This window comes from Ambystoma mexicanum, chromosome 1q (assembly GCF_040938575.1).
Source record: "Ambystoma mexicanum isolate Mex_15411 chromosome 1q, UKY_AmexF1_1, whole genome shotgun sequence".
Lineage (NCBI taxonomy): Eukaryota > Metazoa > Chordata > Amphibia > Caudata > Ambystomatidae > Ambystoma > Ambystoma mexicanum.
Window position 1 is genome coordinate 438,253,587 of NC_090922.1, and position 15,729 is coordinate 438,269,315.

Consider the following 15,729-nt stretch of genomic DNA (forward strand, 5'->3'; position numbering starts at 1 on the left):
AACTGCGATCACTTGCGTCTGTCTTACTGTTTAATACCATAAGTTCCTTACATTTCACAGGACGTGACATGGTATTGTTCCTCGGATACTTGTAAGACCCTTCCGAGAGAGGATTTCAGCCTACCGTTAAAACTAAGCTAAACAAACCTAGGAATAAAAAGTCTAAATCTGTCATATCCGCAGAACAAATCTTTGTTACCCCTAAATGTCCGCTTCAATATCAAAGGTACTCTATAGTGATTAATGAAAGCGTGGGTCTGTGTAAATACAATCCCTCTTCTAAAAACATCAAGGGAGGTGAAATCACAGTTGAAAATAGTAAAGAAACAGAAAAAACGAATTCCCTTAAAATGGACTAAATGTCACAGAATCCCTCAGGGACTGAGGGCTGAAGAGGCATGCATAATTGAAAAGACAGGCAGGCCTAGCAACTTCTGGCAAGGTCAGGCAATTAGTATTAAGGACCTGCACCTGAGGCCAATTAACCCACCTGAGGGGCATAAAAGGCTTCAGCAAAAAGGAGTAGTAGAAAGAAGATGGAGCAGCAGCTGGAAGGTCAGTAGCTGTAGCAGAAGAAATAGGGCACAAGGCTGGCAGTTCACTAGGAAGTGTGAACACAGAAGGGACACCGCAGCGAAGGAAAAGCAGATTCCACCTTCAGGCTCTGAACTGGTCCTGTGCTCACAAACCCTGTTTGGCTGTGGCTGCACTGGAAGAGAAGGAGAAGCTGGCAGTCTTTCCAGATGGCCGAATTGCTGTGAATGCAGAGCCGAAGTCGTGCATTTACCTGAGGCCCGTGTGAAGAATAAGCCGAGAGAAGCCGGAGAAAAGACTCCATTGTCGAGCCCGGATCTGTGACACCCGCACTGCAGAGGGGTGTGGGTCCCAAGAGAGCCTGTAGAAGTAGTAGCAGAAGCAAGCAAGTCGGGAAGTGGAAGCCGCCCGCAACCATTGTGGTTTTGGAGCCGGAGAGTTAAGTGCTGTATTCCAAATCCCATAAAACTCCTTCTCGGTAACTGTAACAAGCTGAATTCACACTTGCATATAAGTTAAAGCGAGTCAAATTGTTCGCATTCATGAGAAGTTGCTGATGATAAAGGGAATGTTATCATGCACATATATAGCATCGGTTAAAATGTTTGCGCAAGAAGAACATCTTTCTTTTCTCATTGTTGCTGAACAATCATTACCGGAGAGGTTGCGTGTCTCCTATTAAGAGGAGCACGTTATCGGTAATGGTTCAAGAAGTAGCAGCTGACTTCCCCAATGTGTTACAAGAATATTTCACATCAAAGAAAGGTTGCATCTAAGACACTAATTCCTGATCCAAGCTGCCTGAATAAACGGTAACGCAAGTTTATATGTTGAAGTTCGTCATCAAAGTGAGATCGCGCATACCTAAATTCGTCTCTGAGGTGAAATCTGACTCTTGTAACTTTCAGAACAAAGACTTCATAGTTGTAGAAGTTGCTGAAATCGCTAGAACAAGCATTACCCAAGCCAGTAGACAAATCCTTTTTAAGGTGAAACCCACCTAATTAAGTTGTTGAAGCGACTATAAACCCAGAGTCCTCGGATACAAGGGTGACAAGGTTATCCAAGGCTGGAAGAGTGGCATTAAATCTTTGGGGTAACTACTGGAAACCAGAAGATGTACATAAAGCTGGGGAAGGGAGCTAAGTGCTTGCTAAAAATGACTAATTACCAATCTGTCAAGCTGAGACTGTTGAAGCCGAGAGAGAGAAGCAGTCTAGCAGCCAAGACAGATTTTCCAGTAGCTATAAAACAGACAGAAGAGGCAAAGAGGCTGCCCTATCTCGTTGCTTACCTGCAGAGGTCGAAGAGTCTTGTTTAAATTGCCTATATATGATTCAAAGTATCACCTTGCAGCCGAAGCAGTCAAACGGTGGTTGTCTATAATATTGTCAAAACCTCCTTTCAATGTAGTTGAAGCAGTAGCAGACTGTGAGGCAAACAAGCCTGCTGTCACAGTATCATTTGCAGAAAGTAGTTGCCAAGAAGAGAGCAATCCCCTTAGAAGAAGCATCCTGACAAATTGTATTCAAGACGCTGCAGAAATCACAAAAGAAGAGTTGTTGTTAAAGAAGAAGTTATATTTCTTTTGTTTTAAACACTATCTATTCTATTCTGGAACGAGGTTATCCAGGATTGCAATTGGTGCCGTTTTCTTCGTCAAACTTGGAATGTGAAACTTTTCAACGAACAAAGAAGGAACTGTTACCAGTGGATTTTTGGTTGAATTAACTTTGGTTTCTTTGGAACTTTTCAAGAACTGATTTAGAACTTTATTCTTCCTTGAGAGAAATTGACTTTGGAGTTTCTTGGGGAAACAAGACCTACCAAGGACCAACAGAAGTCTTCGAAGACACTGGTCACTTGGTAGTCTTTTCTTTATGTTGTTGATGCCTTGTTTTAATTATTCTGTTTAGTGCGAGGGCCGGTTTTGTGTATGCTAGGATATTCTCCCTTAGATTCTAGGCTAGGTATGGAATCCCCTGGTTGAGTAGGCTTAGTTTTAATTTGCATTTTTCTTTTGAAATAAAATGTCAAATAATTGTGAAAACTACAAGCAGTTGTCTGCCTCACATTACTGACCCCTCACAGTGCATAGAAAGAGGAAATGCTGGAACTGCCAAATGAAATATGAGCATGATTCACACATGGGGGTGCTACGAAGTACATAGAAACTGGGAGACAGGAAGGTTTTTAATGCGCATGCAAAGAATTATATTTATTAGACATGAGGAACATACAAATGGAGTTTATATAAATCTGCATGTAGTGTTTTTTTTATGAATTCCTTCGGACTTTGCAGCTAGCAGTTTGCGCAAGGAATTTTAGGTGACCAGGGAATTCTGGTTTTGCAGGTTTGGGGGTTACGAAGAAATAACGAGTAATCCAGCAGAAGGTCAGCCATCACACTGGACACAGGCTTATGGTTTAGTAGTTCCGCAGGGAACAGATGTAATCTCCCAGAGTGCATTGAAGTCTTGCAGAGGGACCTGGTCATTTGCTTTGGCATGCAATAAATATGGGGTGAATTGTGGCCCGGGGCCATGGTGTCCGATACTCAATTGTTTTCTCAAGGTAGAACTAGAGGCCATGCGTGTGAAGTGGTAGTTGTATAAATTAGAATGTTTCAATAGAGGCAGTAAAGCTGAGGCAGAGAAAGCTATTGCTAGTTCAAAAAGAACCTGTTTACTCAGCTTTTCCTCATGTTGCCCGAAGTATCCCTGCTAACCATGTGCCATCACAATTAAGGTTAAAGGGTTCAGACCAGTTGTTACTATTGTAGGTGAATGTTTGATTATGTCATGATGTCACAACCTACCACAGACGAATCGAATCCCAAGAAAGGGCGTGCTATGAATATAATCTGAAGATGGTAGCTAATATAACAGCTACCAATAAGAACGTAAGAACTAGAGAGAGAGAGAGATGGGATTTCTTTGAAGAGGTTTTGTCCAATCACATGTGGGGGGTGGATTGTAATAAAACATTTGGGAGTGTTTTTTACTGTTGCTAAATTGTATATAATGTGTCAACTTATGTGGTTCATTGAGACATGGGTTAGTTTGGGTCAATAGAGTCATCCAGCTGCTCCCCCGGATGATTGTGCAATCAACTTGCTTTACATACACAATGTGCACTTGTTCCTCAGGTATTAGGGGCACACCCTACAAGTGCGTCATACTTCTACCTTCCCAGCTCAGCCCCACCCCATGAGAAGTACTACCTGGGAAGATTTTGTTACTGGGGTAGGATATCCCATACCAGGCCTTGGGATCAAGACAAACAGAGTGCCTTACCCAATCGTCGCAGTTGGTATAGGATACTGCAAATGACACGGCTTCCTCCTTGACCTTATTATCCTGAGAACAAGTAGCCATCCGAACCATGGTGCTTCAGAACCATATGGCTTTAGACATTGTCCTAGCCTCACAAGGAGGCGTCTGTGCAATTGGGAAAAGTGTGTGCTGTACTTACATACCCAGTTAAGCAGTAATATTACTGACATTGTTATCCACATCCGCCACACTGTAAGCCTCCTTCACACCAGTCAGGAGGCTTCCTGGACATTTTGGTCTTGGATTGTGGGTGTACTAGGATCTCTGGGTGCATCTATTGTTCAGATTGTACGCATTGCATTAGTCATGATTCCATGTCAGTCTTGTCTGATGACGGCGCGTAAGCGTCTCTATTATGGAGCATGCACAACCTGCTCTGACATCTCTCAGACTGCCAAAGTATTTTACTGTCATGCTACTGAAGAAATGACAATGCATTACTTACCGTAAAAGCATTTCTGATGGTTGTATCTGCTTAGATTCACATGCTGTGCATAGGTCCGACATCCAGTGGTCACTGCGGAGTATTGCATTTTGTTTTTCGTAGTCGAAAAGGGGACGTCGACAAGGCGTGTCTGTAACACTATCCCTATAGTGACGTGCGTTGTACCCACAATCCCTCACGCGTCGAGGTCCCTCTGTTTGTATTTTTCTGCCCTGAGGGAGCCTTATAGACGTGAGTGAGTACAGAAAAGAGAGATATAAAGGAAGTCTATGTTCCTTCCATCCGAGCGGGGAGGAAGGGTGGGCGCATGTGAATCTAAGCAGATACAACCATCAGAAATGCTTTTACGGTAAGTAATGCATTGTCTTCTGATGTTTGTTAATCTGCTTAGAATCACATGCTGTGCATAGACTAGCGAGCAGTACCCGGAGTTGGCGGTGGGTTATGAGAAGGAACAGTAGAGAAAAGATGTCTTAATACTGCCTGTCCCACCTGGGAGTCAGATCTAGAGTGTGCATCTAGACAGTAGTGTTTTGTAAAGGTGTGCACAGAACTCCAGGTAGCCGCTTTGCAGATGGACTCAAGGGGAACATTTGCAATGAATGCTATGGAAGCCCCAGTGCCTCGAGTGGAATGTGCTCTTGGCTTGAAGGGTAGTTCTCTCTTAGCAAGAGTGTAACAGAGAGTGATGCATTGAACAATCCATCTAGATATAGTGGATTTTGAGACCGCATCTCCTTCTCTTCCTGCTGCCACCGAGACAAAGAACTGATTAGTCTTTCTCAGTGGTCTGGTTCTTTCCATGTAGAACATGACAGCTCTGCGTACATCTAGTGTATGCAGACTTTTTTCTCCCGAGCTGGAAGGGTTTTGAAAGAACGTTGGTAGTTCTATAGTTTGGTTTACATGAAATTTCGAGATGAATTTAGGTGCAAACTTTGGGTGTGTGCGTAGAACCACTTTATTTTTGTGAACTGTTACGAAGGGGTCTAGTACAGAAAGAGCCTGTAGTTCACTTACTCTCCTAATGGAGGTGATAGCTATTAGGAAAGCAGTCTTAAGGGTGATATCTTTAAGAGTTGCCTTGTGCATGGGTTCGAAGGGAGGGCCCATGAGTCTGGAAAGTACCACATTTAAGTCCCATCCGGGAGCTGGGTTAGCTATCGGAGGGTGTATCCTCTTTACCCCCTCCATGAAGGCTTTGATAACTGGTATCTTCCACCACGACACTTTAAGTTGGGAAGTGGTGTATGCAGAAAGTGCCGCTAGGTGGACTTTAATGGAATTGAACACTAAACCTGAATCCAGTAAATGGGTCAAGTATAGAATAATGTCAGTAGGAGAGCAGTCAACTGGGTTGATGCTAGTACCTCTACACCAGATAACGAATCTTTTCCATTTGCTAGAATAGCAGTGTCGAGTATTAGGTTTTCTGGCTTCCCTGAGGATGTCCATACATCTCTGTGGGAGTTGTAAATGTCCAAATTCTATGATCTCAGGAGCCAGGCTGCTAAGTTCATGGTCTGAGGGCATGGATGCAGTGTCCTGCCCTTGTCTTGTGACAGCATGTTGTACGGGCAGGGAAGTTTCACTGGGGGAGATAGGGACATCTCCATCAAGTGAGCGAACCAAGGTTGCCGTGCCCACATTGGGGCCACTAGTATCATGGTAACCTGCTCCTGGTGCATCTTGTGCACCACTTTGTTGAGAAGGGGAGTCGGGGGAAAGGCGTAAACAAATTTCCCTGACCATTGAATCGACAGACCGTTCCCCTTGGACTGGTTCTGGGGGTACCTGGAGGCCTAACTTTGGCATTGTGAGTTCTCCAGGGTTGCGAACAGGTCTATATCCGGGAATCCCCATTGCGTGAAGATGTCTAAGACGATGTCTTCGTGCAATTGCCATTCGTACTCTTCGGGCAGGGGGAAGTCTCTGCTGAGTTTGTCTGCTAGCAGATTGAGTTCCCCTGGTACATGTTGTGCTAGTAGGAACATGTTGTGTTTGAGAGCCCACTTCCATATATTCTGGGACAGCTTGGATAGTCCTGGAGAGTGAGTGCCCCCTTGCTTGTTGAGGTAGTACATGGCTGTGGTGCTTTCTGTGAGGACCATCACTGTCTTTCCTTGTAAGTGTTCCTGAAAGGCTTTCAGTGCTTTGAACACCGCTAGTAGTTCCAGCAGGTTTATATGCTTGGATGCTAAACTCGGAGTCCACACTCCGTGTGCCGTTTGATGGGATAGGTGAGCCCCCCATCCTGTAAGGGATGCGTCTGTGGTTAGAGTGGCTTCCACTGCGGGTGTGGCAAAAGTTTTCCCTAATAACAGGTTTTCTTTTGTCCACCACCGTAGCGAGAGAACCAAGGCCTGCAAGACCACCACTAGATCGTCCCATTGTCCGCTGGCCTGACACCACTGGCTGTAGAGCCACTCTTGCATTGGGCGCATGCGCAGGCGCGCATGAGGTACCAAATAAATACATGACGCCATCATCCCTAGCAAGCGCATTGCTTTGCGTACCGTCACCTCTCGGCCTGCTACATAATGGGGAATTTGAAACCGCATGTTTTGGACCCTCTCGTTGGAGGGGAATACGAGGCCGTCCCTTGTTCGAATTAGAGCCCCTAGGAATTGTTTGGTTTGGCTGGGGTCTAAGCTTGACTTCTTTTCGTTGATGGAGAAGCCCAGTTGGGACAAGAGGTCTACGGTCTTTTGGGTATTGGAGAAGCATGTTTCGTAAGAATCCCCTGTTATGAGCCAGTCGTCGAGGTAAGGGTATACCGGGATGGATAATCTGCGCAGGTGGGCCGCTGCCACTGCCAGTACTTTCGTGAATACCCTTGGTGCAGATGCTATCCCGAAGGGTAGTACTCTGAACTGGTAGTGTTTGTCCTCTATTTTGAACCTGAGGTATTTTCTGTGCGATGTCAACATTAAAATATGAAAGTATGCATCTTTCATGTCCAGTGTTGTCATGTAATCCCCTTGTGATAACAGTGGGATTACCTCCTGTAAGGTCACCATACGAAACTTTTGGGGTTTGACAAAAATGTTCGCTGGGCGCAGATCTAATACAGGGCGCATGGTTAAGTCCTTTTTGGGTACAAGAAAGTACACTGAATAAATACCTTCTGTTACCTGTGATAGGGGGACGGGCTCTATAGCTTCTTTCTTCAGTAGTTCTTCCACCTCTTGAAGAAGAATGGAGAGGTGTTGCGGTGTCATGCGCCGGTTCCGTGGGGGTTTGTACTTCGGGGAACCGTTGAACTCGATGCAGTATCCGTGGGCTATGGTGGATAATACCCAACGGTCTGACGTGATTCCCTCCCATGCTGAAAGGAACGATGTTAGCCGGCCCCCGACCGGTGATGCATGGGAGGGGACCCGAATTTTCGGGTCATTTGCTGGTATTGGGCGTGGAACCTCTGGGGCTGGAGCCACGACCTCTTCCTTTGCCACGGCGTTGGCCTCTTTGACTGAACTGGGTGTTACCCTGGTTGGTGGGCCAGTTGGAGCCAGAGTAATATTGTTGTTGTTGGTGGTTCTGCTGCTGTCTTTGGCCACGAAAGGAGCGTTTATTACCATAGCCTCGCCTGTTAGGGGGCCTAGAAATTTGATCAAGAGTCTTGATGGTATCAAACTCTTTTTTAGCATGTTCTAGGGCCACATCTACTGCTTTTCCAAACAGATGCGTCTGTTCAATGGGTTTATTTATGAGGGAGGCTTGGGTTTCGGGCTTAAAACCTGAATTGCGTAGCCAAACGTGGCGCTTGAGAAGTATTCCCTGCACTAGGGAGCGGCCAGCCGTCTCAGCGGCATCTAGGGAGTTTTTAACGATGCCCTGGTTTACCAGTGTGCCCTCTGATATTATAGCTAGCAGGCGAGAACGCAGAGGTTCAGGTGCTTCCTCTGCTTCGCTGCGCAGCTTGTTCCACTATGCATCTGCGTAGCTAGCTAAAAGTGAGTTGTTATTAGCAATTCTAGTAGAGAAGGCGGCGGAGGTCGTGATTCTCTTCCCCAGTGCGTAGAGTTTTTTGCCTTCTTTGTCTGGAGGTGCTTCACTAGTGGATAGTGGCACCCCTGCTCTTTTTCTTGTGTTGGTAACCACAAGGGAGTCCGGAATAGAGTGTCCTCTGATGTATAAAGGGTCAGAGGATGAAGGGCTGAAGAGCTTTTCTATTCTAGGGTTGACCCCTCTTACTAAAGCTGGGTTAGTAAGGGAAGGAGAAATTCTTCTTTTAATAGAAGCCAGGAGTGGAATAGATTGGCTAACAGGGGCTTTTTCTTTGATGACTTTTTCTACAAAGTCAATGTCTGGAAGAGTTTCCCCTGTATCAATCTCAAAATGCACTGCTGCCTTGCGCAATACTGCATTGAGGGAAGGTTGGTCATCTATGGGAGAGGAGTTCCCATGTGAATCCTTGAGAGGAGAAGGGAGAAAGGCATCAGGGTCTGACTGTACTGATGGGGATTGCCAAGGCTGCACTGACGGTGAATGCCAGGGCTGCGAGGTAGCTGTATCCTCTTCAAACCCTGTAGGAGTGGTGTAAGGATCTTCTTCGAACCCCTCTTCCTCAAGTTCTACCTCTTCTTCTCCACCCAAACACTCCTCATCTTCTTGGAGGTATTGCTCCTCCTCAGTGAGGTCAACCAGCCTAGGAATCTTGACTCTAGGGTCATCCTGTGGCCATTCTCTTTGTCTTTTGTGAGTGGGTGGGTCTTGGTTTCCTAGAAACCTTTCCATTTTCTCCATGCAAGAATGGAGTCTTTCAAGGGTCTCATGGGGTACCCCTGAATAGTCTAGAGGGGGGAAATTAGTGTTTTCGCCTTCGAATCGTTTCGAACGCTCCCACAACGTCGACGAGAGGTTCCCGTCTCCTTCTGAAAAGCCTTCAGGTAGTTCGGAAGCGTCCTTTGGAGAAAGGGGCAGATCCTGGCTACTTTTGTGTTTTTTCGACGCGGTATTCGACGTTTGTTTCGTCGTCCGCGTACGTTCGTCTTCGGCGACAATTCTCGCTAGGCTCTCGGCCACGATTTTGTCCGTCGAGGGCTTTGGTGTCGACGTTGTGTGCGTTGCGCGTTGTACCTCGACGGTCGCTCTATGGAGCGTTGCGTCGGATGTTTTTGGGGTAGCGCCCGTGTTAGATGGAAGCCCAATCGCTGGTCGCGGCTGCGTTTGCGGGTGGGGCTTGTGACCTTTACGGTCTGCGGTAGACGCCGGAGTGCCCTGCGTCCCCTTCGGCGCTGATGGATCCTTCGTTCTCGAAGAAGAGCCGTGGGTAGTGTGTTTAGCCTTATGGGGTTTGTGTGCGTCCTTGTCGCCGGGGTGTTCATCCCCATAAGCAGGGCGTGAGCCGAGCCCGTCGGGGCCGGGGACGGACGACGAGGAGCGTGAGCGCTCCTTCTGGGGGTTCATGACTTCCGTAACGGACGTCGAGTTATCGCACTCCTCGTCACTTTCAGTAACAGCGGCAGCGGGTGAGGAAACTGACTTCGACATCGCGTAGTCCGCCCACCTCTTAACCCTACGCTCTTTAAGAGTCCTGGGTTTTAAAAGCTTGCAGGCTGCACAGCTGTTCTCTATGTGATCGAGGGGTAAGCAACGATTACAGAGCTTGTGCTTATCTTTCCAAGTATATTTGCCCCTGCAGCGTGGGCAAAACTTAAATGGTGTCCTCTCCATAGCTGAGGCAATAATAGCTGGCGATAACAACCCCAAGGGAAAGAAAAGGGAGAAAGAAAGACATTCTCAAAGAGAAGAGACAAAGTTCTAACCCCCACTCTCCCTACTGTAAGTTGGCCGTCGAGGCCAGGCCACGTGTTCGGCAGCGCCGAAGGATCTCCTCCGCTCTTCCTCTCCGTCGAAAATAGTTCGGCGGAGAAACAGCTTCACAGCTAACGTCGAGGGGGAGGGATCGTTACCAGTATATTAAGTTATGACAAAAGGACCGAGGTCCGTGGTAAGTATAGCAATGTCTCTCTAGGAGCTCCGCGAAAGGCGACCAGAAACTGGGCGGAAAAAAACAATCTGAGGGACCTCGACGCGTGAGGGATTGTGGGTACAACGCACGTCACTATAGGGATAGTGTTACAGACACGCCTTGTCGACGTCCCCTTTTCGACTACGAAAAACAAAATGCAATACTCCGCAGTGACCACTGGATGTCGGACCTATGCACAGCATGTGATTCTAAGCAGATTAACAAACATCAGAAAATATGTTATGACATGCCTGCATATGATGTTTGTTCCCCTAAGGATGAATGGAATAAGACTGGAGAAAAGGTCTCATAGGAGGGGGATTGTGGGGGAAGGTCTGGAATTCAACATTGTATGTACTTCTCTAGCATACTGCTGCATTGTAATATTGAGTAGGCACTGCAAACTGCCATGTGTAAACATGGTTTCTTACCTGTGCAATGCAAGGCTTTAGGCTTTACTGTGCGTGTCCTTACAATGACGGCTCTTCGTCTAGTGTGTAGTTATGCTCTCTTTTACATCTCTCACTTCTCATGTTTCCTTTTTTGCATATGCAAGAATGTTTTAGGCTCCTGCTTTCTTAGGCAAAGCAGCTTTAGCAGAAAGCCGTCATCGTACTGTAAGCTTGCTCGCCTGCCTCAGACCATGTATGAACCTTTGAGGAGTATATTCAGCTCATGTTATGCTTTCCTCCCTGATAATGCTGCCTTAACATGTAACAACACAGCTGTCATCAAAGACTTGTATAGTGACATACAGTGTTCCCCGTTTGTAACATTGTTTAAGTATGATTCCTTGCCTTGTCTGGACTTCCCCTTCCATTGAAATGCACGTGTTCCTTCAGGTACATAAGAAAATGGTGCATGGAGGGAGGGGGCTTCTCATTTCCATCAAAGTCTTCTACCATCGTTGGTTTGTGCTGTCCTTGCCAGCTTTTTATTAATAAATTGTTCACCAATTCACCAGAATAATCAGTGGTCATTATTCCACAACAATACCAAGCAGGTGCAATGCAGGACCCCTGCAGGATATATGATATGGCATTTCAAACGTGCCTATAGACAAGTAAATAAGCATGATTCTCGCACTGTCTTAACCTATGTATGTAAAAATCACTGCAATTTCTTTGTGTTACTGTCTAGCCACATGTAAGTATTTGAATATTAATGCCTAAATTGTCTGTAACCACGCCGTGATACCCCAGGGTCTGGGCGTGTAACAAAAGTAATATATAAATAAAATTGTGTCAATCAAAAGAGGAGTTTTGTGATGTCTGTAAACACTTTGAGAACATTGTGACTTCCATTTGTGTGCTTGTTTCTTTTTGCGCTCTCTTCTGCATTGGTAGAAAGGCCCTAATTCTTTGCTTATCATTTTCATTTTGAAGTTCTTGTTTTCCTCTTCCGTGCTGGTTCAGATCATCATTGATGTTGACAACAGCATTCCATTCCAACACCACTGAAATGGGAAGCGACAAGCCAACTGAAACCATGAAGGTAAAACCTTCGAGTTTGGCACTTCCTGTATCCCACAGTGTCCGCCCACTCACAAAGTGAGAAGATCAGTGCTGCAGCGAACAAATACCAGTGTTCCGACCCAGAGAGTAATGTCAGTAAGTGCTTGAGGGTGAAAAAGTGACAGACAGAAAGCAGGTGGTTGGGAAGCATTATGAAGCAACTGATGGGGTATACACATTGGGAGATAGAACACATAAATGCACAGTCACTGGTTGAATTTTGATTTCAAGTCCATGCTTAGCATCTGGATTTTCCTTACCTTCAGCCTCTGATTGAAAGCATCGAACAACAGTTTGATTCCGTCCTGAGTCAAATTAAGGATGAGGTCATGGCTAAGAGGAGACTGCAAAACAAAACATATCGCATGTTCTTATCTGTTGGCACAACATTCAAAATAGGTGTGTTTGCTGCAGGAAGACATATTGTTGAAGGCTGTTCAAATTTCTAAATAAAACAACAACTTAAATTCATTTCACTTTCTACAGCCACAGAACAAACACTGTGCCAGGCCCTACGCTGGACACGTTTTGAGTAACTTCATAGACAAAGAGAACCAATATTTAGTTGTCCACATCACTCATAACCCTAAGAAGGAAACAACCCCCTGTGTCGATACCTACAGACCATAACATAACATTTGAGCAGAGTACCAGTTCTAAGTGCCTCTTCTTACCACCTGAGCCATCTCCCCAGAAAAATACTGTAAGGGGTGAAAGGAATTACAGGGGAACCATAATCAACATGTAAAAAAATATAAAGAGCTAGCCTTCTGCCATGCCCCTTCAGTTTCATCACATTCGCATCACAAACCAAAATTGAGAAAATACTGGAGTACTGCCACCCTCCCCCAACTCCCCTTTGCCACTTCCCCACTGCATAGGATGAAAACAATGGTCACAATCCTTCCTCTTGTGCCCCTTTGCCACGTTTTAAATTATAGGGCAGACATTGCTGCCCTTTAGATACGACAAAACCTATTTGCATTGACTTCAAGAAATTCTATTGCTATAACGTTTGATTTGCTAGACTGGTCATTTTTCTTTTGCTAGTTGCACGTGGTTCCCAGGGTAATCCTGAGGGAAGCAGACAAATACAATTCTCCAAATTATCTTTGGAAGGGCAAAAGGAGTGGATTCATGTCAGGCTGCAGGTGGTGAGGGTGAAAGGGGACCACCTGGGAAGTGGGGGAGTTGGGAGTGGTCCGGGGAGCCCACTTGAGGCAGAATGTTTGTCATCTTATTGGGGGAATCCAGCAGGATATACGCTAGATTCCTTCGGTAATGTCAAATGCCACGCTTGGGAAAGAAAACGCATCATATGAACCAGAGAGTGAAAGGGAGAAAGTCAGGTGGAAAATACAACAATGAGGGAAGTGAGGGATTTGCTAGTAGGTCCTTGCAATAGGGCTTGTAGAAGATAAAGCATAACAAAAACCTTGACTTTCAATGCAACAGCAAGGCTATCCAATTAATCACAACAAAGTCCATGAAATTCAGCAGTTGCGAGAAGTGATCAGAATCTTAACTTCGAGTCACTCCTGTTGCTCAGTCCATGAGTACATACATGAGCTCACAGCAGGTATCAACAATGAAATCAAAATGACATGGGTGACACGGGCGGGCACAACGAGACTGTGTCAAGACTGTCATAACTTCCCACATCTGCTAAATGTCATGGGTTCTGTTGCAATGAATTTGATCATCTTAACTGTGTCTTAATTCAAGTTTTTTCACTGAATGTATCATCATGAATGTCTAAACTCACACCCTTGATTCACTTGATGAACGTTTCCCTCACCACATTTTGAAGTATGTGTTTTATTTACTTTTACAAAGATGTCTTACGTTTTTTTTCTTGCTCCGGGGGGAGTGATCAACGGCTGTCTGAGGCTGGCATCACTGTGATCGGAGGTAAAGCAGACGGCTGCGGACTGCCGCGTAGAGTGGAGGAGTGGCGGCCCTGTGGCGAGTGGATGTACAGCGCATGGTGCCTGTGCAAGGAGGTGACAAGCATCTACGGGTGGCAGGGTGCGCTAGCTCCGGCTGGAGAGTGGAGGAGCGGGGGGCGCGACTCCCGGTCGCTGGAAGCCGGGGTGCACCCTGAGGAGGAGGACCCGCATGGGAGCCCGCCCGAGGAGGCGGGGGCACGGCGCGACTGTCCTGCAGTGAGCTCTGTCTGGTTCAGCGGAGGTGCCGTCGGAGAGGAGTGACACAGGAGCGGTGTGTCCCCGGGGGGGTTGCCCCGATCCGCGGTTGAGTCGCACAGCTTGCACTTCCCTGCCGGGCCTGTAGGGTATCCAGGTGCACCGCGCCCGGGGGGCGTTACAGACTTGGGGCTTCGTGAGCTCCGGTGAGCAGTGTTGTGCATACGGAGATCACGCCTGATGTAAGGGGACTGGTGGACGTTGAATAGAGCTTGCTGTGTGGGGTGGCTGGGCCGGTGGGGCCCCCCGGGGGGGGGGGAGGTTCCTGCCTGTTGGCGTGGCTGGTGGGATTGGACCCGTGGATCATCTTACACTCAGGGGGCTCGGGACTTTCGAGGCAATTTTTTCAATCAACTGCGGACATTGGAAATACAGGGTTAGTGTCGCTTTGGGTCGTCTTCATCTTCAGGTGCGGGCAGGATTGAACATTTGGGGGGTGGAGAGAGTCCACCTGGGCGCAGACAGTGATGAAGGAAGGCCAGGGCAGCGGGAGGGATCTCTAGTCCAGGAGTGCCGTGCGGTGTGTGCGCGCTCTTTTCTCCACCCCCCCCCTTACCTGACTACGTACCATGTCGAAATCGGGGAAAGGAGGCAAGCAGCAGTCCAAGTTGCACTTTGAAATGCCTGCCCAAGCCAAGAACAGTGGAGCAATGGCAGATTTATCTGAGCAGCGTGCCTCGGTTCAGACACAGATCCTTCCACAGCGTTCCAGGACATCAAGGTCATGTTTACGCAGCTACAATCCGGGATACAGTCTCTTGATGGAAAACTGGACACATTGACCTGCAAGGTTGACCATATGAAGGTCCGCATATCCGGTGTGGAGGATGTGGCGACCTCGGTGTCGGGGGTGATGGGGGACGTGCAGAAGGCTCTGAAGGAGCTCGGGGAGAAACAGGAAGATTTTGATGCGAGGTCGAGGAGGAACAACATTAGAATTGTTGGCTTGGCAGAATCAGCGGACCGGAGAGACATGGAGACCTTGGTTGAAGGTATACTGAAGGAGGCGTTGGGCTCGGAGGGATTCTCCCCGTTATGTGTGGTGGAGAGGGCACACAGAATCCCCAACGGGAAGAAGCCGGTTCCCAGAGCCTCGCCGAGGCCGCTGATAGCCCGCCTACTGAACTATCGGGATAGGGATGCCGTGCTCCGGAAGGCGAGGGGAAAAAGGTACTGTCACTTACAAGGGAGACATCATCAAGTTTTTTCCTGATTTTTCAGATAAGGTGCAAGCAGCTAGGAAGACATTTCTGGATATGAAAAAGCAGATGAGAGACAGGAATATGAAGTATGCAATGCTATGCCCGGCTAAGCTCCGGGTGGAACATAATGGCAGGTCACTTTTCTTCCAGACCCCTGAGGAAGCTGCATCCTTTTTGGACATGCAGCCGAGGGGACACGGACAGCGGGGCGACAACAAGGTCTGATATGGGGGGCAGGGAAATACTTTTTCTTCAGACATGAAAGCTGTCAGGTGGTCCGGGTATGATTATCAGACAGGGATTCGGATCACTTGGAGCGGTGTGCTGGAGGGTCGGGCTTGTAGCTACCCCGGCGCAAAAGCTGGCCGGGACTATGTTGAGGGCTACTGTGGTTCCGGAATGTTGGGGAGTCCGGCGTGGGAGGTGGAGGGTTGGGAATGCACCGACAAGTTGGGGGGTTGTTGGTAGGGGAGGGGGTGGGCGGTCATGGGCATACGTGGGGTGGAGGTTTGAGACTT

The 15,729-nt window shown here is 47.3% G+C and overlaps 1 protein-coding gene across 14 annotated transcripts in view; it reads right to left on the reverse strand.

Annotated features, from left to right (window-relative positions):
* The window catches only part of PHAF1 (phagophore assembly factor 1), a 1,056,812-nt gene that overhangs the window by 666,264 nt on the left and 374,819 nt on the right, over positions 1–15,729 (reverse strand). For all 14 annotated transcript variants that reach the window (XR_011284154.1, XM_069640131.1, XM_069640088.1 and 11 more), the window contains one exon: positions 12,066–12,149. Coding sequence is in view for 13 of the 14 variants with exons in the window: in XM_069640131.1 (XP_069496232.1) it covers positions 12,066–12,149 (84 nt within the window). In the remaining variant the exon portion in view is untranslated. The remainder of the gene's footprint in view (positions 1–12,065; positions 12,150–15,729) is intronic.